Raw genomic sequence first — 20,261 nt, forward strand, 5'->3', positions numbered from 1 at the left:
AGAGAGAGAGAGAAAGAGCATGAGTGGGGGAGAAGGGCAGAGGGAGAGAGAGAGAATCTTAAGTGGGCTCCATGTTCAGCACAGAGCGTGACCTGGGGCTCGAGCCCATGACCCGGGATCATGACCTGAGCCGAAATCAAGAGTCAGATGCTCAAGTGAGTGAGGCACCCAGGCACCCTGATTTTTCTTTTTAAGCTGTTCATTAATACGTCTACCAGAGATAAACTTGGAAAGAAAGGAAATCTGATTATTATCTTCAGGTGTTGTTTGGGGACAGTGTCAGCCCCACCCTGGGCTCCTGTTTGGGTGTGCTCTGAATTACTTCGTGAGGCTCTCTCTTCTGATTATCTTTCAGCCTTATTTCACTCAAGGTTGGACTTTTGTTTTTATTCTTCAGCATTTGCTAACATTGAAGTTCTCATTTCTCTGCTTAGATGAAATGTTATGGTGAGAACATACCAGTATAACTTACATATTCTTCTATCACATATGCACCAATTGTAGAAAGTATCTGAGGTGTAAAGATTTGGGATTTGCCCACTTGGAGAAGGAGGGCCAGCAGCATTTCTTTTTCTCTGACCACTTTACCCAAGGCCACCTCAATGGGACCTGGCTCCCTTCCCCTTCTAACAACTTTACTTAGGTCTTCTAAGACTTCCCATGTGCCACTTCTAAAATACAGAACACTTGAGGGGCACCTGGGTGGCTCAGTTGGTTAAGCGTCCAACTTCAGCTCAGGTCACGATCTCACGGTTCGTGAGTTCGAGCCCCGCGTCGGGCTCTGGGCTGATGGCTCAGAGCCTGAAGCCTGCTTCCGATTCTGTGTCTCCCTCTCTCTCTGCCCCTCCCCTGTTCATGCTCTGTCTCTCTCTGTCCCCCAAATAAATAAACATTAAAAAATAAAATAAAATAAAATACAGAACACTTGATAAAAAAATTTTCCCATTTACACTTGTGCAATCTCTTGACCTCTGTACTAGAATTGTTTCTCACCTTTGTAGATGTTACTGCTTCTGTTTTACCTTTTGTCATAATAAATGTCTTATTTCATAATAATAAATATTTTCTCCTTTCCTGAATGAATCCAGTGTTATGCTATAAACAAATAAAGGATTTCTAGGGACTTGGGGGCAGGTTTTAATTCACAGAAATGGAATAAAATTATTATATGCTTTCATGAGCAGTGTTACTCAGTGGCCAACATTGGAAGGTTTATAGCTTTTGTATCAAAACAGAGTCCATACCTTTAGTTTAGCCAAACCAATCAACTCAAGTCATGTGCATTAAAAAAAAATTGATCTGGTCTTTAGTTTATTTTCTCCGTTTGTGTTTGGTATGGAACTATGAACAGATGGTTACCTAATAACCTGAGTCTTTGCTTAAGGCAGCAAACTAGTTACTCTTGACGATGTAGAAATCTTGCCTCATCCTGTGTCTGTTCCAAGAGAAACCTAATAGCATGGCTCTCATGGTCTGATTAATCAATTGTTAGTAAATTTTATAAGTGTGTAACTTTTATTGCATAGAAAGGCCATTCAAGTAATATTTTTTCCTTTAGGGGAAAAATGTGGTCCATGCTTAAAAGCAAATTTTATATTGAAATGCCACCAAAGTAATTAAATGCTGCCATAAGTAACACTTAAAATACTGAATTTTATTAAAACATGTTTTGTATTAAAAAATATATGATGCTATTTTCTCTCAGACCATAACTAAAATTTTCTCTCAGAATTACTTCATATATACTGCATTGTTTCCACATTGGATATTCCTTATTACTTAAGATTATTCCATGTAATTTTAACAATAAGCTGTTTAGGGGCACCTGGGTGACTCAGTGGGTTGAGCGTCCAACTTCAACTCAGGTCATGATCTCGCAGTGTGTGGGTTTGAGCCCCACGTTGAGCTCTGTGCTGACAGCTCGGAGCCTGGAGCCTGTTTCAGATTCTATGTCTCCCTCTCTGTCTGCCCCTCCCCTGTTCAAACTCTGTCTCTTTCTCTCTCTCTCTCTCTCTCTCTCTCTCTCTCAAAAATAAATAAACATTTAAAAATAACAAAACAGTAAGCTGTTTAGAAATAATTTGTCATTTGATTAATGTCCTGCTCTGTCTGGAAGTTTCATTGTTTTGATTTTAAGCATCAGATCCTCTGAGGCCTTCTCTGAGCAGGTTTAGCCATTTATTTTTCATGTGTTTTCTCTTGATTTTTATAAAATATTTCTCTCTGGTGTGACAATATACCTTTATAGTCAACCTGCCACTCAAGACTGTTTTTAATATCAGGTAGTTTGACAAAAACTGAGTGTCAGGCTGGCTTATGGCAGTTTCCCAATGAATCTTTGTTAAATGAATGACTGATGTGAAATAAATTCAGGAATATAAAATTAATATAATCAGTAGCAAAGCCTTAATTCTGTATTATTGATTCTGTATTAATCAATTTCTAGAATATTTAAGTAGTTAATAGGGGAGTAAATGCATAAAAATGGCATCCTCTAAATCAATATTATTTTGGCATACATAATTACAACTTTGATGATTTGACAAAGTAAATATAGTCTTATAAATGCAAGCTTTCAATTTGGTATTCAGAGCAAAAGAGATAGGAAATTATAATGGTTAATATGGTTGAGGAAACATTGTGCCTTAAATAAGAGACCTAGAAGAGAGATGAGGAACTGAACTGGGCAATCAGAGTGAAGTATTTTTTAAAACAAAGAAAAGGGTTATGCAAACTGAGCAGGAACTGCCATTGAATGAGCTAATGAAATGAGTGGCAGAAAGCCTGATCAGAAATCAGAAATGATTCAGAATGTGAGTGGGACTTTTTTTTTTAACTTCTTCCTCTATATATTATGAGAAGAATTGGGACTGGAGTATTACATTTGAGAGCCAGCAATTCAAGCCAACATTTTGATTTTTATACTCCTACAGTCTTTCCAGATCAACCAGCTAGATAGAAACCATACCAGCTTCATTACTGCCTTTCAGCCATGGCTAGGTCCTGCACTGCTTAGTGTCTCCTTCAATATTTCTCCTCCTTTGCCTCCATGGGGGCGGTTCTTACAGTGTGTTCTCTTTCCCTTTTGTTCCACTTAGAAATTAGGCTCATTTACTTCCAGTTGTCTCAGTTGTAGGTACCAAATTATGGCTCTGGTGGGCTCCTTTCCTGGGGAAGTTAAGCCCATGGGTAGTAAGTTTGGAAAGATCAGGAGATACACACACATAAAAAATCAATCCTCCCCACAAGGCCAGTAGTTGGGAGGGTTCTTAGATGTTTCTGCTTCTTGGAGTACTCTTGTCATTTTGGCCTTTCTCAAGACTTTAATGATGGCTGCATACTAGCTTGGGAACCTTCAGCTATCAAGTATTTTGTTTCTGAAAAAAAATATTTATAGTGCCATTCCTTGGTGTTTTAAAAATAACCTTCTGCTGTCATCCATTTTGTAAATGCTGTTAGAGGCTTGACTTTCCTTCTCAGTAGACCACTATTCCTTGTGTTGTCGCTTTTCTGCAGGAGGACAATTCTATATTTGTGCAGCTGTTGTCAAAAAGCAAAGGTGTGCCGTTAGCTTGGGATGCTCTGAGTGCAGAGGAGAAACAGTTGCTCTGGTAGCCTAGGACAGGCTAGTGGTGACTGTCACATATACCACCCGGCTTTGCACTAGTGAAGAAGAACAACTGGTGTTGATCAGCTATCTCTTCTCTGCTTAAAACTTTTTACAGGATTCACAAAAAATAACTTACAATATTCTCAGAGTATAAAAGGGCTGCTGGGATAATAGACTTTTCCTGGGGAATGTCTCCAAAACTTGAAGTGGAAGTTTCACTTGTGCCTTCAATTTTTCATGAAATAATCCCCCAAATGAGCCATACATCTCAGGATTCAGCTAAGGATTTCAAAAAGGGAGTAATGGTTTGGTGATCTCATGAAGAGACACTGGGCTGTGAATTTTGAAAGTAACGAGGCAGCCAGGTCTCTATGCTTTTATTATGATGCTATGCTCTATGGTCACTGTAGAAAAATTTGGAGAAGGTAGAGATGTAGATAGAAAAAAATGGAAATTATGCATAACCCATGATTCCAAGAGATTATTCCTATTAACATTTTGTAGTATTTCTATAGACCTTTTTCTGTGTGTGGACAGTAGACTTGCAGCCTTAGATGTTGAATATTTATGTATGATTTGTGATTATGATGGTTCCATGAAGAATTACAGTTTGTTGTCTAGCTAAGACACTAATGTGCATCATGCATACTATAAAGTTGCTGTGTACAGTGACCTTGTTTGACCATGGGGCAGCTATATTTCAGGGAGGTTTAGTTCCAACTGCTTAAAAATTAGGAGACATATTAGGTGCTACAATATTACCCAAGAATTTTGAGATTTGTAAGATCTTGGATTGTATCCTTGAAGGATATCAAGGGTATATGGTGGCCTATGACTACGTGTATATGTGTGTATGCTTATGTGTAATCACATTTATATACATGTGGCCTGATTTTCTTCACTTACTGTCATAAACACTTTACCATGTTTTTAGATATTATTTAGAAATTAGAATGAAAAAATTAGGTAATGGATATTATTTAAACAGGTAATTATATCCCATTAGTGGATCTACCTTAACTTATTTAATATCATTACATATTTAGGTGGTTTAAATAGTTTTATTTGTTTATCTTATTGTTGCTATCCCAAGCAATGCTGTGATGAATGTCCTTATTATTTTATCTCAGAATCCTGTGAAATAATTAGGTTGACAGATAAACAGAGGGTTTTAAGATTTTTTTTGATACATATTGCCAAATTGCTTTCCAGAAAGATTATTCTCATTGTCGCTTTTTCAGCAAGCTTAAACTGCTAGTTTCAGTATACCTTCATCTAGATTAAGTCTCATAAAAATAATTAGAACCATTTGACAACATGAGAGTTATTATCTTTCTTTGCATTACTTGGATCATTTATGCAGTTTAATATTTTTCTTTTGCTATTGATCATTAAATTTCTTTTTTAATTAAATCATGTCCTTTGCCTATTTTGTGGGATATTATTATTATTTTCAGGTGCTTTAAATGATCATTGAATTAGCATTTGCCTGTCATATGCCATGAATTTGCACACTTTTCTCCATTCTATTTCTGCTATCCCGGTCCACGTCACCAGCATTTCTCATCTGAATTGCTTCAGGAGCCAAAATTCATTGCAGGTCTGCAAGGATCCTTCTGATCTGACCTCTGTTTACCTTTCTACTTTCACCACAAGACCATCCTCCTCACTCTCTGCTCTGATCTTTCTTTACTTCCTTTACCATTCATTGTCCCTGTCCCGCATTGCCTTCACACTGTTCTGGGGCGTGGAAAGCTTCATTTCCCCCACAACTGTTCTACACAACTTTACCCAAGTCCTTCTGGATTAGGCCTCCTTGAATATTCTCATAGAATCCCATTCTTCTTCTTTCTTACATTGAAAACAACTATGATTAATTCATTCCTTTTTGCAAATTAAATTTTTGACAATTACCTGCATAATTTAGATGGGATAAGTGATTGAAATGTATTATTTCTATAGTTTTGCCAAAAAGTATGTACATGCAAACATATCTGTTAGGGAAGAATTAAAAAAATTATGTCAGGGTGCCTGGTGACTCAATCAGTTGAGTGTCCAACTCTTGATTTCAGCTCAGGTCATGATCTCACAGTTGGTGAGATCAAGCCCCCTGTCATCGGACTCTGCTCTGAAAGCGTGCAGCCTGCTTGGGATTCTCTCTCTCCCTCTCTCTCTGCCCCTTCCCACTCAAGTGCACATGCACATGTGTACTCTCTCTCTCTCAGGATAAATAAATTAAAACTTAAAAAAATTGACCTCTGTGGTTCATGGAATAAATCATTCTCAAAGAGTAGTGGACAGGACAATGGGCTCTGGAGTCCCAAGGGCTTGGGTTGGAATTCTAGGCCCACCAATTCTGAGCTGTTTACTCTTGGGCAAGTTGCTTAACTTCTCTATGCTTCATTTTCATCCTCTATATAATGGAATTAATAATAAAACCTATCTTTTATGATTGTTGTGGATTTTTAATGAGATAACTCATGAGGTGTTAAGCACACAGCCTAGAACATGGTAAGTACTCTCTAAATGTGAGTCATTGTTCTCTTTTTCATCCTCATTTCTATCTTCTTTATCTTTGAACTTTATTAAGTGCCAACTCTGTAGAGCATAGTACTAGATGGTATTTGGATTTCTGTTTTTGTTTTTGCAGGGAATTTCTCTACTGGTTTTGAAGTGTTTCCTATCAGATAATGTAGTTATTTTGATGATTGTTTGTGGAGCCCTTTCTGTCACTCTGCCATTCTTCTTTAGGATATTTTACTTTTGCTTCTAGATTTGCAATATGTACCTTCTATAAGATAACATATCTTTGCTTCTTTTTTTGCAGTATAACTTTTTGTGTATTAACTCAGATGTTTCTCTTAACAGCTGGCAAACTTCCCCAGACTCTGCGAGGAAACAGAAAGGATTGTTGCCAACCATATTCGCGAGCGAGAAGGGAAGACAAAGGACCAGGTGAGGGGAGGCTTCCTTGTTGGGCAGGGTCTTTGTCAAAAGTGGAAGTTCTCCAAGGCTGTCTGGTGGTCTCCAACAGTTGGCCTTTCTCTGAATGGCAAGAAAGAACACAACCACATATGTTTATTTTTACTTATTTATGAATTTTATACATGTGTTGCTATACTAACATCTTGTGTATGTTGAGAATATAAACGAGTGTAAAAGCTTTGAAGGACGACGTTTAGAAAACAGTAAGAGGAATTACTTTTACTCTTGGTGCCCCATGGATTGTCATGTGCACCCCTGGCATGTATACACTCCACTCTGAAAGCCAATAATCCAGAAACATTCCACATGTTTTCTTTAAGCAGAGGTTCTTAGCTTTTAATGGGCCGACAGATGGGTATCAGGATATTCATAAATTCCTAAAATGTTATGAAGAATGTCAGTTTTTTTCCCCCTAGGTGAATGGAGAAAGCTATTCATCAACTTATCCATGGAACCTGTGATTAGATACTTAAGTATCTAACTGTTTAAACAGTTTATTTGTTTGTCTTATTGCTGCTATCCCAAGCAATTCTGTGATGAATGTCTTTATTATTTAATCTCAGAATCCTGTGAAATAATTAGGTTGACAGATATACAGAGGGTTTTAAGATTTTTTTTTTGATACATATTGCCAGATTGCTTTCCCGAAAGATTATTCTCATTGTCACTTCTTCAACAAGTTTAAACTGTGCTAGTGTTTCAGTATACCTTCATCTACATTCATTTTCATAAAAATAATTAGAGAAAAAAATGTTTAAGAACAGCTCTTTTAGGGCACCTGGCCAGCTCAGTCAGTTAAGCATCTGACTTCGGCTCAGGTCATGACATGGGTTCGAGCCCCACGTTGGGCTCTGTGCTGACAGCTCAGAGCCTGGAGCCTGCCTCCGATTCTGTCTCCCTCTGTCTGTCTCTCTCTCTCTGCCCCTCTCCCGCTCTCACTGTGTGTGTGTGTCTCTCTCTCTCAAAAATAAATAAACATTGAAAAAAAAACAGCTCTTTTAAACATGTCTATTTAGTGAATATATATATATATTCACTATATATATATATATATATATATATATATATATACACACACACACATATATATAATATATATATATATGGCTTGTAAGGAGTGACCTTAAAATTATCTTCTAATCCTATTTAGCTCTTTTAATTCAAAAGGTTATTTTATGCGAAGGTAATTCATTAGAAAAAGCTAAGGACTGTGTGTAAATAGTAAAAGCTTCTTAAATTTAGGTGGATTTTATTCTTAGTTATTTACAAAAATGTTATAATGGGAGGCATGAAGGTTTTCAAATGCTCTTCAGTTCCAGGACACAGCTGTGACAGCATGTAGAGGACACTGGACTCAGGCCATGTGTTCTCTACAAAATAACAGCATGTTCTTGTGGAAATCACTTCTCAGGACTGTTGTTTTCTCATGTACAGCTTTGGGATGTTGGTCTATGTCATCTCAGAAGTCTCTCTAAGTTAGAATTCCAAGATTTTGTGCCTCTTAGAATTCCAAGATTTTGGAAAGGTGGAGAGGGAAAGCCAGGGAAAAAGGAGAAGGCAAAATAGAAGAGAGAGAAACCACAGGGAGAGAGACACAGGCAAACTGCCACAGAGGGTGCGTGTAGGGGTGGGGTGGGGTGAGGTGGGGCGGGGTGGGGAGGGTGGAAGGAGAAAGTGAAGAGACAGGATGGAGGCCCAGTAGGTTGGGATATTTGTGACTCAGTAAAACTTGACTATCAGCTTGAGCTGTGGGATTCATTGCTACTACTTTTTATCGTTGTGCTTTGGAAGTTAATTAACCATTATTCATAGTTTTCACTTGTTTTCCAGCTTCCACACCCTTGGATAGCTACAGTAGCCAAAAAGAGGAGAAAATAGGCTTTCTGACTTAGTGGAGATAAACAAATCAATGTTAACTCATGAGCCAGTGAAATTAAGCCTGGGGCCAGATATAAAATCCTGACACCAGAAGTTCCCCCACACATCTAATGTCATGGCTGCAGTTGGACCAAGAAAACTGAAGTTCTAGTATCAACTGTACTCCTGACCTTAAGTCAATAAGATAACAGTTTTAATTCAGTGTCCATATTTTATAAAATTCAAAGGATAATATTATCCTACTTAACTCTTAGGGATCCTATGTAAAAACAATATTGAAGTAGTACAATTATTATCTTAATTACCTTTGTCTTCCTATCTAAGCAGTTGTTAGCTTCATGTTTCCTGTTTCAGTTTTGCTTTACTGAAACAATGTAATCAAACTTAGCACTGTTGTTAAGATTGTGGGCTTCAGGTTCAGACTGCCTGAGTCCGAATTCCACCTCTGCTATTATTTTCTGTGCAAATAATAAGGTGCTTGACATCGTATACTTCAGTTTCCTCATCTTAAAGTGAGATAATAATGGTAGTTAACTCATAGGAATTTTATGAGGATGAAATTAAGCATCCAAATGCAGTTCTGAGTTCTTCATTAATTTTAGTTGTTTTCATTGTTTTTCCTACAGAGCTGTGGTACCTAGTATCTGTGAGAAAGAATTGCCTTTTTCTGATTTTAAGAGAAATTGTCTTTCACCTGCAACTCTGATGTAGTGATCACTTCATTCCCCAAGTGGGAGATAAGGGATGGAGCAGGTGTCTCTACTAAGTGGCCATCTCAGGTGTCCTAGTCTGACAGTTCATCAGCCAACCACTTGAAGAAGCTGGTGCTTGGCACCTATAGTACGACCTGTGCGGTAAAAACATTCATGTTCTTGGACATGTGAAGGTAGCAGTTTGCATAGATCTCAGGTTTGAGTTCTGAACTCCATGCTGCTTTGGGTTGTATGATGCTTCCAAAGTAGCTGGCCAGAGAGTGACCCATTTTCCCAGGCCTTTGTACCAGAAATGCTTTGAGGTGTTCTTGTAGTTATTTTTTAGTTAAAAAAATTTTTTTAATTTTAATGGTTTTTTTTTTTTATTCTTAGGGAGAGAGAGAGAGAGAGAGAGAGAGGGAGGGAGGGAGGGAGGTGGAAGAGGGGCAGAGAGAGAGGGAGACACAGAATCCGAAACAGGCTCCAGGCTCTGAGCTGTCAGCACAGAGCCCAGTGCAGGGCTCAAACCCACAAGCGGTTGAGATCATGACCTGAGTCAAAGTCAGTTGCTAAACTGACTGAGCCACCCAGGAGCCCCAGGTTTTAAAAGTTTTTAAGAAATTATTACTGACCTCTGCTCTGGAAGCCTTGTGGGGGGGGGGGCAGAATTCTTCAATATTAAACATATAGACAACCATAAATCTGTGAGCTTTTTTCTAAGACATAGGTTTTTTTAAAATGTGTGCCTGCTATCATTCCAGGTGCTTCCACACGTGTAATTGCATGTTAAAGGGACTGACTTTGTGGGTGATTATTGCTAGCAGGGGTAGCTTTACTTTTTCTTTAAATATTCAATAACTGTGGGTGGAAAGGCAGTGAGAAACTCTGAGAAAGTGAAAAAATGAGAAAAAAATGTACTATTTTCCTTTTCATCCCCCACATGCGACCTGGCTCTTTTCCTAGGATGAACACAGACTCCCAGTTTCCAGGAATATGAATGAGAGCAGCCATAGTTTTTATTTTTTTTCCCACTTTTTTCCTATACTGCAGTCCAAGTTAATGTGCATGAACGGCCAAGATATTCGTGACAACCTTTGGCAATGCTGAGAATTATGTAGATATTTTGCTCTTTATGGCGGCAACAATTTATTTGTGCTTAAACATTATGGTTTATTGATGCAAACTCCTGGCCAAATGGATTTGGGAGTATAACATTTAACAGAATCTGGCTTTATTGTCGGGAGAATAGAGGCAATACCACAGACAAAGTATTAATGATGACCCCTCCTAACTCTAGAGTTTTGTTCATTAGGACAAGAAATGAAACTGTATCTGAGGATACGAAACTTTTTCATAAAAGTATGACGTTACTGACCTAATAGTGCCTGTACTGTGACTTTATATTTGGTAGTAAGGATGGATTTGGGTGATGCATTAATTTTTTTTGGCCAGGTCCCCTTGGGATTCACAGCAAGACGACCAGCTGAGATTAGCCATAAAAGCAAACCCTCAGAGCCCATAGCATTGGGTAGTGACAGAGAGACAACAATAAGCGGCCATTTACTGATTATGTGGTAATAAATTGCTCCCTTTAAAGCAAAGTCTTATTCAAGGCTGGTAGACAGTTATCAATTTATAGCCACAAATATTTACTGGGCACCTACTACGTGTATCATGCTACGTTCTGGGGATAAGAGGTGAACAAGACAAATATAACTCCTACTTCCATGGAGCTTACTTACAGTCTTTTTAAAAAATGTTTATTTATTTTGAGAAAGAGAGCAGGGGAGGGGCAGAGAGAGAGGCAGAGAGAGAATCCTAAGCAGGCCCCACTCCCAATGTGGAGCCTGACACAGGGCTCAGTTCCATGACTGCGAGATCATGAGCTCAGCCGATATCAAGAGTCAGACACTGAAACAGCTGAGCCACCCGGGCACCCTGAGCTTACTTACAGTCTTGCGAGGAAGCAAAACATCAAACAAAATATACACAAAGAATTAATTACATTTGTGGTATATACCACAAATAAAAAGTATAAGGTGCAATATACATATAAAATATAATACAATATATAGTCTATATGACAGTGTTAGCATTATCTAACCTGGTTTGGGGTGAGCGTATAGGGTGAGGATCTGGTAAGCCTTTCCTGAGGAAGTACCCTCTGGGGAACATTACATAGACCTGGTCAGTGAACTGTTATCCTGAGGGCTCTGATGCATTCAAATGTCATCTTCATTGAAGGGAGGCAGCATGAATATGCTCATCATGTTTATCAAAAGTTCGTTCAACAAAGTCAAGGTGCAGAGCTCTGGAGGTATGTAGGCAGGGATTCTGGATTTTTTTTTTTTCTTCCTATTAACAAACATTCTAGAAAGAGAAGGGACACAGTTGGGAGAACAAAAGGAAACTTAGGAAGGGGAACTCAGTTTTGAGTATCTCTGGGATAAAACTCTCTTACAGTGTCTGGTTGGTTGCTCTACCCTCTCTTATCTCCTATTGAAGAATATTTTCTACAGAGGGACTTTCCAAACCTCTGACTTAAAGTTTCTAAGTATCTCATGATTAGAACATTTTCATGTTTCATGTTTATGGGAACATGCATTCAGTTCATTCCTTGACAAATCTTGATTGTCCATGAAGTTCAAGGCACTGGGGATAGAGCATGGATACGGCAGATGGGGTCTGTATACTGAATAAGTAAAAACTTACTATGTCAGCTAGCGGTAGTGCTACAAAGGAAAATAAGGCGGTATAATAAGGTACAAACAGAGTGCTGGTTTATTTATTTTTAATTTTTTTAAATATTTATTTTTGAGAGAGACAGAAGAAGCGTGAGCAGGGGAGCTGGAGAAATAGAGAGGGAGACACAGAATCTGGAGCAGGCTCCAGGCTCTGAGCTGCCAACACAGAGCCCGACATGGGGCTTGAACTCACCAACTGCAAAATCATCACCTGAGCCCAAGTCAGGCCGACTGAGCCACCCAGGCGCCCCGAGTGCTAGTTTAGATAGTAGGGAGGATCCCTCTAAAGAAGTGATCTTTTAGCAGAGACCTGACTGAAGTTTTGCTTTGATAACCAGGCCTGTTGATCTTGAGGAAGTTTTCTATTTATTTGTATATTGCCTTTTTGAATTGGTTGATGAGATGTTACTCCTGCTTGCCTAGAAGGAGCTTAAAGAGATAGAAGAGAAGAGGAAAAACAAGAGATAATATTGTTATTTCATGGCTAATATATAGTGCCTACAGGAACAGGAAGCTCTGAGCAGCCCGTCATTGGTACACGTGTATCCTTCTTTTGAACATTATGCCTACATTTTAGAGGACTAGAATAATCCTACATTCTGTGTTAAATTAGCAGAGTCCATGCCTATAAACTATAAACATGTTGTCTTCATGTGGGACTCAGACTTTTCATGTAGATTTTTAATTTCTGAATTTAGAGTAAAAATTGTGAGTCTAATGAAAAAAATTGATGCAACTTCTCATTTTAACTGAAGCATCCTTTTAAGAATTAAATAAAGATAAATAATTTGTAGGCAATTACTCAGTTTTGTGTTTGAGAATATTTACGATCAGTTTTCACTGAAGGGTTTCTCTTTAACTTATAGGTACTGCTACTGATTGACATCCAAGTCTCTTACATCAACACCAACCACGAAGATTTCATTGGATTTGCAAAGTACGTAAAACAGTTGATTGCCACATGCTTTCCTCCTGATGGTTTGTCTAGGTCACACATTGTGAGTTTCCTACTACAACCATATCTCTTTTTGAGAGCACATTCTGTGTCAGGATTAACTCTGAGTCAACCACGTAGGAGGTCTGAGCCTCATGGCCATGAGGCCATGTTTTCTCGATAAAGTAGTTGGCTGCTTCATTGTGCAGCATGTGAAGTCATATGTGTCTTAGATATTCATTGTTTTTGGATGGTGATCTGCAGTTTGTACTTGAACTCTCATAGATAAGCAGTAACAGATGCACATTTAAAATATGTTTGAGAACACTTTCTCACATAAATTTGAAACATCAAATGCAAGTCACAGGATACAAGCTATTTTATCATCTCTAATTCAGAATATAGAGGCCTATTTTTTTTTAAACTCTCCTTTGTAAACTTAGATGGAATCTTTTTAGATGAACATTCTCTTTTCTACAAACTATGTACACTTTATATAAACTTGTTTATATATTGCTATTCTATCATACGTGTATTCTATTATATTCTAATATTCTGTTGCTGTATTCACAGATACTGTCATGTAGATATGCTTTGTTATTCAGGGTTGGTTATTCATCATGTGACATTTTCAAGACCCTGAATTCACCATTTTTCCTGCCCTTTAGTGGAACAAGTTTTTCTTGGCTTTTAAGGAATTTTGATTCTAACTCTAAACTATATTTGTGGCATGTACATGGTTCCAACTTCAGGTACATAAAACGTCTATTTTATATAAAATATAAGGCAAAGGGGCCTATGTACTGTTACTTGAACCATATATTTAAGAATAAGGACAAATAAGACATATAACACAGCAGAATGTAAAACAAATTTATTTAATTACACTCTGACTTAGAAGCAACGCTATGTAGATTATGTGATGTAAACTAAACATTGGCCTGAGGAATAATTTATAGACATGTTTTAGGGAGCAAAGGCCTAATTATCCAACAGACAATTGTCTCATTCTAAACTTGGCTGTCCTTGTGATGGCTTAACCAAGGGTTTATGTATATTTTGCATCCATTGTGTGGTAGATTAGTTTTTCTCAACTATTTTCTGTCCGTGACCTGTGTGTAAAGTTGTTAGAACACAGTGATTAATATGTTCCTTTGGTCAGTTGTCTTTTTAGCCACACTACCAACTCCAGCTTCGAGATAGGTATTTTCTCCACAGGCGCTTCACACAGACCTGTTTCTCTCCCTTTTAACCCCTGTGGCTGTCGCCATATGTACTGCTCAATTCCTTCTGTGAAATCACTGGTGGGAAGAAATCGAGACTCTGATACGCTTCTCTATCCCTGGGCTTGGAGGGGGAACCTGAGAATTTCTGCCCGGTTTCCAGCATAGTCTGTGAACTCCATGTGGCCTGTGCCAAGCTCTACACTAGTTGCTAGGGGCAAAATATATAAGAAAAAGAAAAATAATTTTTTTTTTTGTTTTTAGGAGCTTGCCCAATAATTGAAAAGTAGAGAGAAACACATGTAAAAAGTTATGCTGACACATTCTCCACTTACTTCAGTTGCTTCTTTGAGGAATCAAAAAGAACAGCAAACCCTTGAGTCATTTGAAATAATGAGAATGCTGCCTTTAATACTGATTTTTATTGGTTACAAATGCCAGTTAGGTTCTTATGAAAATGTAGCAGATGTAGATGTAAACTTGACACCATAACTTAAAAGTGAAAAGGATGTTGCAATGCTGCCCTGTTGTGGTACCTGATTTAAGGAGGAAACGTAAAAAAAAATCATAATGAGTTTGGAAGGATTCACGTTTTTTTGAACAAGTTTTGTAATCAGTACTATGATTTAAATTTCACCCCTGTAGTCTTCTGGAACCATTTCCCCCTAGATTACTCTTTTATTTATTTTTAAAGATAAATGGTCCAGTGTTTATTTTCTCCAGTAAATTTCAGTATTTTCTACCTCAGAAGCTGTTCAAATACAGTATTATATGGACTGGATTTTCAAAGGCATGTAATTTTGCAAATGTAAATACTTTCAAATTCAGCCTTTTGATGCAGTCTCTCTGTAATCCAGGTGACTGCCCCACTTTTCCAGCAGTGACATAGACTATGAACATTTATGATGGAGAAAAAAGAAGCATTGTTCAAACTGCTTTAGAAACCTAGCAACTTTGCACATTTTTCATCTAATTTAAACTGCACATCTAAACTTTCTTTTAAGGGACTGATCTGGGAATCAACAGTCTGGATATTTTTCCCAGGGTTTGTCACTGGTGAGCTTTGGGTTTTGGCAAGTCGTTTAGCCTTTCTGTATCTCAGTTTACTGCCCTATCAAATGGAGTAATAAATAATCCCTGTCTTGTGTACCTTTGAGGGTTGTTGGAAGATCAGATTATTGAAGTTATATGAAAGTGCTTTTGAAAACTGTGGTGTAGCCTGTAAAAGTGAGAGTTACACACACACACACACACACACACACACACACACACACACAGAGTGAGGGAGGAGAGCAAGAGAGAGAGATACACAGAGGAATTTGATTACTAGTTGTACCATTTTACTTTATTATGAAATTTATGATGCCTGGAGTATGATTGCTACTGGAATTTTTTTTAGTTGCTGATATTGTCTCCAAATGAGACTCAGAGGTAAATGTTCTTTCCATTTGTATGCTGAGCTGGAGTATATTTCAGTGTGACATGGGATAATTATGAATATGAAGAAATGTTCATTTCAAAATCACTTAAGAGGTTGTGGTATTTTTTTGTACTTTTAAAAATTAAAAAAATATGGTTGTAGCTATAAATTTTAAAGTTGGCAGGAATGCTGTTTCCATCAAAGAAGAAAAGTCAAGCCATATTTGAAGACAATTATGTAAGTATTTTTAAGTTCCAAAGATAGAAAATTAAGGTCTGGAGTTGAGGAAAAATAAGCATTTATTTCATGAGATTTTTAGAGAGTTGCCAAAAGAGGGGGGGCACCTCTCAGATTTATAGGATGGTGATAGACATAGCATTTTACACACACACACACACACATATACTTTTTTTCAACTGGGATGACTGTTGTTCTAAAAATTAAAAAAAAACAAATTGTTAAAACTAGATTAACAGAATATTACTTCTCAGAGTAGCATTCAGAACATCTCAAACTTCTCCCTTCTGCTATAGACCTTATTCTGCTCTGCTGAATGTGTGGAACTTTTTTTTCATCTCCCAGCTATTTGTTAAACGTGGACCGTAAAATATGTACCATGTGTAATGTGTCCAAGTAAGCACTGCTGTAGGCTTGCTTTGGAATTTCCTGATTTCTGAAAGCTTGATCTTTCAACTGTAATATAGTTTCTGAACCTAAAAGTCCTATATTTCAGGAGAAAATGTCAACTTTCCTCATGACTTAAAGATTTTAACTTATCATTCTTATCTGTTGGAAAAAAAAACCAACCCTACATTCTTTTTTTTTTTTTTTTTTTTACACAGTACTAGTTCTTGTTATTTAAGAAAGCAAAAGCTAGTCCAGTTGTTCTTTTATTCACTTCTTCTCATTTTCTGTTATCCTGCTATATTTGAGTAGAAAAGCAAACGTGTTAGCAGAATGCCTTGGGAAGTGAACTTTCACGTTCTTGTGTTCTTCTTCGTTTGTTCTATGGGCACAATTTGCCTTTCTGAGTTACTGAGACTTATGAAGTTCAGTGGTTTAAGAGAAAAATGGGCTCCAGATACAGACCGTTAGAGTAGTATCTCTATGCCACCAGCAGCAGCCCAAGGTTTGTTTTTCAATCTGCTGGGTGGGTAGATCTCAACACCTGTTTTTTCATGGTTGAAATTATATACTGTGCAGATTTCAGTTCTTGTTACATGAGTACCATGAAAATTCTGTTGGTTGTAATATTCATTTTATCTCTTTCTTGATCCTCTGGAATGTCTCTGTTGCCATTTTCCTGAAGGTGGTATATGGGAACCTTGGCATCAAATTCCAGAGCAATCTGGGTTTTTCCTTTTTTGTTCTTTTTTTCCCCTCCAATACATAACTGCATTCTATCATAATAGGGTTTCTAGTTCCTATTCTTACATGAGAATGTTCTCTCGCTTGTGGAATCAAAATTTAGGTATTGTAGCAAGATTGTTCTTTTGATTCTTATGCAAATTCAGGAATTGCTTGCTTACTGGGACTAGTACCAGGTAGAAATACAGGGTTGAACAACTCACAAGGGCATCATTAGTATCACCAATTCAAATAAGTCATGAATTCTGTTTCAAGGACCATTTTAAAAATAAGCAGACTTCAACTTTGCTCTTTTATTCTCAAATCTGTTATGTTGAACTTTATCTTCATCCTTAAAATGGATCTTAAGAAGTGAGTCATCCTTCTTTGATAAGCCCCCAGGTTCTGGAGGGTGTTCTTGCATAATATTTAGCTTGTGATGACTTCACTAAATACCCTGCAGGGGGAATTGACATCATGTAGTTTTCTTCTCCTTTTGGCTTCAATCCGATTGGGTGGAGCCAGGCCGGCATGTGATAAGCTGCACTCTTGGGACTCTCAGCAAGTGTTCATAATCTTCTTGGGATAATGTAAAAGAACATTCTGAAAGAGCTTCTTAACTCCAGAGTGATGTTGTCCAATAGAACTTTCTGAATGGGTGGAAATACTTTATAATCTGTGCTGTCCAATACAGTAGCCACTAGGCACGTGTATCTACTGCATAGCTTAAATGTGGCTCACAAAACAGAAGAAATAAAACGAAATGAAAATTAAATTAAATTTTAATTACTTAAAGTTTTGATTTATATAGCCACATTTGGCTACCAGCAACTCTATTGGATAGTATAGTCCTAGAGTATGGTGAATCCAACTGATTGCTCTGAGTCCTTCATCAGTGAGCCATACTTTACTGGTGGGTTGGTGGTGGTACAGTGGTAGCTACTGGAAGAGAAGAAGGAGATAACTTTGTTAGCTGCTGCTAAGCAAATCCGAAGTTTTAGGAGTATGCAGTCAACTCTGAATGCTCTGTCACCAGAGTGTAAAGGATGGGCCTTTCCCTTAAACTGCTTTAGTCCGTATGTTGCCATTTTACTAGTATTTTTTCTATCGTCATTACTACTAAAGTTTCATCTAATTCCAAGTCTCCTCTACAATCTAAGCATAGTGGTGCAGGGAGAGGCATACCCTAACATTTGCCATGGAATCTGTGTCTCTGAGGGACTCCATTTCCTTGATTCACTTGAACCCTGTATGGATTGACTTAGAGTCAATCTTTGACTGCGACTCCCCTTTTTTCTTTCTCACTTCTTTTTCACTTTTCAGCCTACTGCAGTCCTGTTTCTATCACACTACTCTACTGAGACTGCTTTTGGCTGAGACAAACAGTTAATCCAATAGACAATTCTGAGTCATTTTACACCTTAACCATTTCTTGTTGAGGTCTGTCCCTTTGCTTCAGTACCCTTCCACTGGCTCCTGGTTTCCCTTTCTGTTCTAGCCACTCCTTCTCAGTTTTATTTATTTATTTATTTATTTATTTATTTATTTATTTATTTATTTAAAAAAATTTTTTTTTAACGTTTATTTATTTTTGAGACAGAGAGAGACAGAGCATGAACAGGGGAGGTTCAGAGAGAGGGAGGCACAGAATCTGAAACAGGCTCCAGGCTCTGAGCTGTCAGCACAGAGCCCGAAGCGGGGCTTGAACTCATGGACCACGAGATCACTACCTGAGCCAAAGTCGGACGCTCAACCGACTGAGCCACCCAGGTGCCCCTCCTTCTCAGTTTTATTTTGGAGCTCTTTATCCTCTGATCATGGCTTAAAAACTGTTTTTTTTATCACTATTTTTTAATAGATCTTCTTCTTTTCTCATTGCACCATCCCTGACCGATACCTCCCACTACATTGGTTTCATTTACCACCTTTTTCTGATGATTCTAAATCTAGAACTGTATTCCAGAGCTTTTTCCTGGACTGTGTACCATATTCTACTACATACTAGGCATCTTTACTTGTATAGCCTATGGAAACCTCAACCAAATATTCCTAAATTAAACTCATCATGTGATCTTAGAATTTACTCCTCCTCCATTGTTCTTTCTCTCTGTGGATGGTACCTCCCAGTTGTTCAAACCAGAAACCTGAGCATCATCCTCTACTCCTTCTTCTCATCTTTGTTTCCCACCATCTTTACCAAGTCCATTTGATTCTGCCTCTGTAATAGCTTTTGAATTTGTCTATTTCTTCCTGTCATCATCACTAATGTACTAAAGTTAGCCTTCTCTTGCCTGGGTTACTACAACAGTCTCCCTGCCTCTCGTCTTGTTCATTATCATTCTTTCTGGGTCGCCCTGTTATTTTCAGAATAAAGTCTAAATTCATTGGTGTGGTTTCCAAGGTCCTGTGGAATCTATCTTCTGATTACCTCTTGAGCTTGTTCTATCGTCACTATTTCTCTCTATCCTATTCCCTAGCTCTGTGCTCTAGCCAGACTGACCACTGTGTACTGTACTCTTGCTGCAGCACATGTCTGTGGCACACTTTGTCAAATTATTTAAATACCCTGTTGCAGAAAACCATTAATAATCTAGTTAAAAATAACCTTGGTATCAAACTATGATTTCGTAAATATTTCCTAAGAAACCACTATAAACACTGGGCTAGGTAATGTCAGTGGTGAGAGAGGTAAAGATACTAAGATCAATGCAACACACCATCAGCCATCAAGGAGCATAAGTTGTTGGAGGCGAGTTAGAGACCTGCCTATAATGAAGTCCTGTTTATGTAATTCAGGCACAGACCAAGAACTTTCGGAGTTCCTGGGAAAGAAAGATAACTGGAACCTTCTAAGAAGGCATAATCCAGAAATGGTACCTGATTGACTTTGAAGGTTGGGCAGGACTCCAACAGTCAGAGGGAGGGGGTTGAAGCTGGCTGTTTCCTGTCTTCCTTGCTTAAGAGTCAATACTACCCATTTCAGGGAGGTAATTTTTACTAAATAACTGCTTTGATCATGCCATTTGCTGGCTCTGAAACTTTGAATATTTTTGCTGCCTCTAAGGTAGTGGCCAAGTTCTTCATAATTGGCCTCAACATACAGTTATTGTACTAGATGGCTTTTAAGGTCATTTTACAAACCTGAGTCTATGATTATATAATTTCACCATAATAGTTTTACTTTCCACAACTTCCCTACATGCCTCATTTTTCTACCTCCTGGCTTTGCTAATACTACTCCATTCTCTTGGAATGCATTTGGTTGTCTTCCTTTATTACAGCTTAACCTCTTTTCAAGTTTTCTGTGAAAATCTTAAGTCACATTAGACCAAAATAATCTTTCTTTTCTTTGAACATTTGGAGCAATTACTATGCATAGGACTTATTTGGAAAATGGTCACACGCCCCCTTGGCACTCTCTTTTATTA

General features: G+C 37.9%; 1 protein-coding gene across 17 annotated transcripts in view; it reads left to right on the forward strand.

The window, feature by feature from the left end:
- The window catches only part of DNM3 (dynamin 3), a 571,670-nt gene that overhangs the window by 229,345 nt on the left and 322,064 nt on the right, over nt 1–20,261 (forward strand). For all 17 annotated transcript variants that reach the window (XR_006198729.1, XR_006198730.1, XM_042924852.1 and 14 more), the window contains exons 11-12: nt 6,479–6,565; nt 12,776–12,846. Coding sequence is in view for 15 of the 17 variants with exons in the window: in XM_042924852.1 (XP_042780786.1) it covers nt 6,479–6,565; nt 12,776–12,846 (158 nt within the window). In the remaining 2 variants the exon portion in view is untranslated. The remainder of the gene's footprint in view (nt 1–6,478; nt 6,566–12,775; nt 12,847–20,261) is intronic.

Source organism: Panthera leo, chromosome F3 (assembly GCF_018350215.1).
Source record: "Panthera leo isolate Ple1 chromosome F3, P.leo_Ple1_pat1.1, whole genome shotgun sequence".
NCBI classification, from domain to species: Eukaryota; Metazoa; Chordata; class Mammalia; order Carnivora; family Felidae; genus Panthera; species Panthera leo.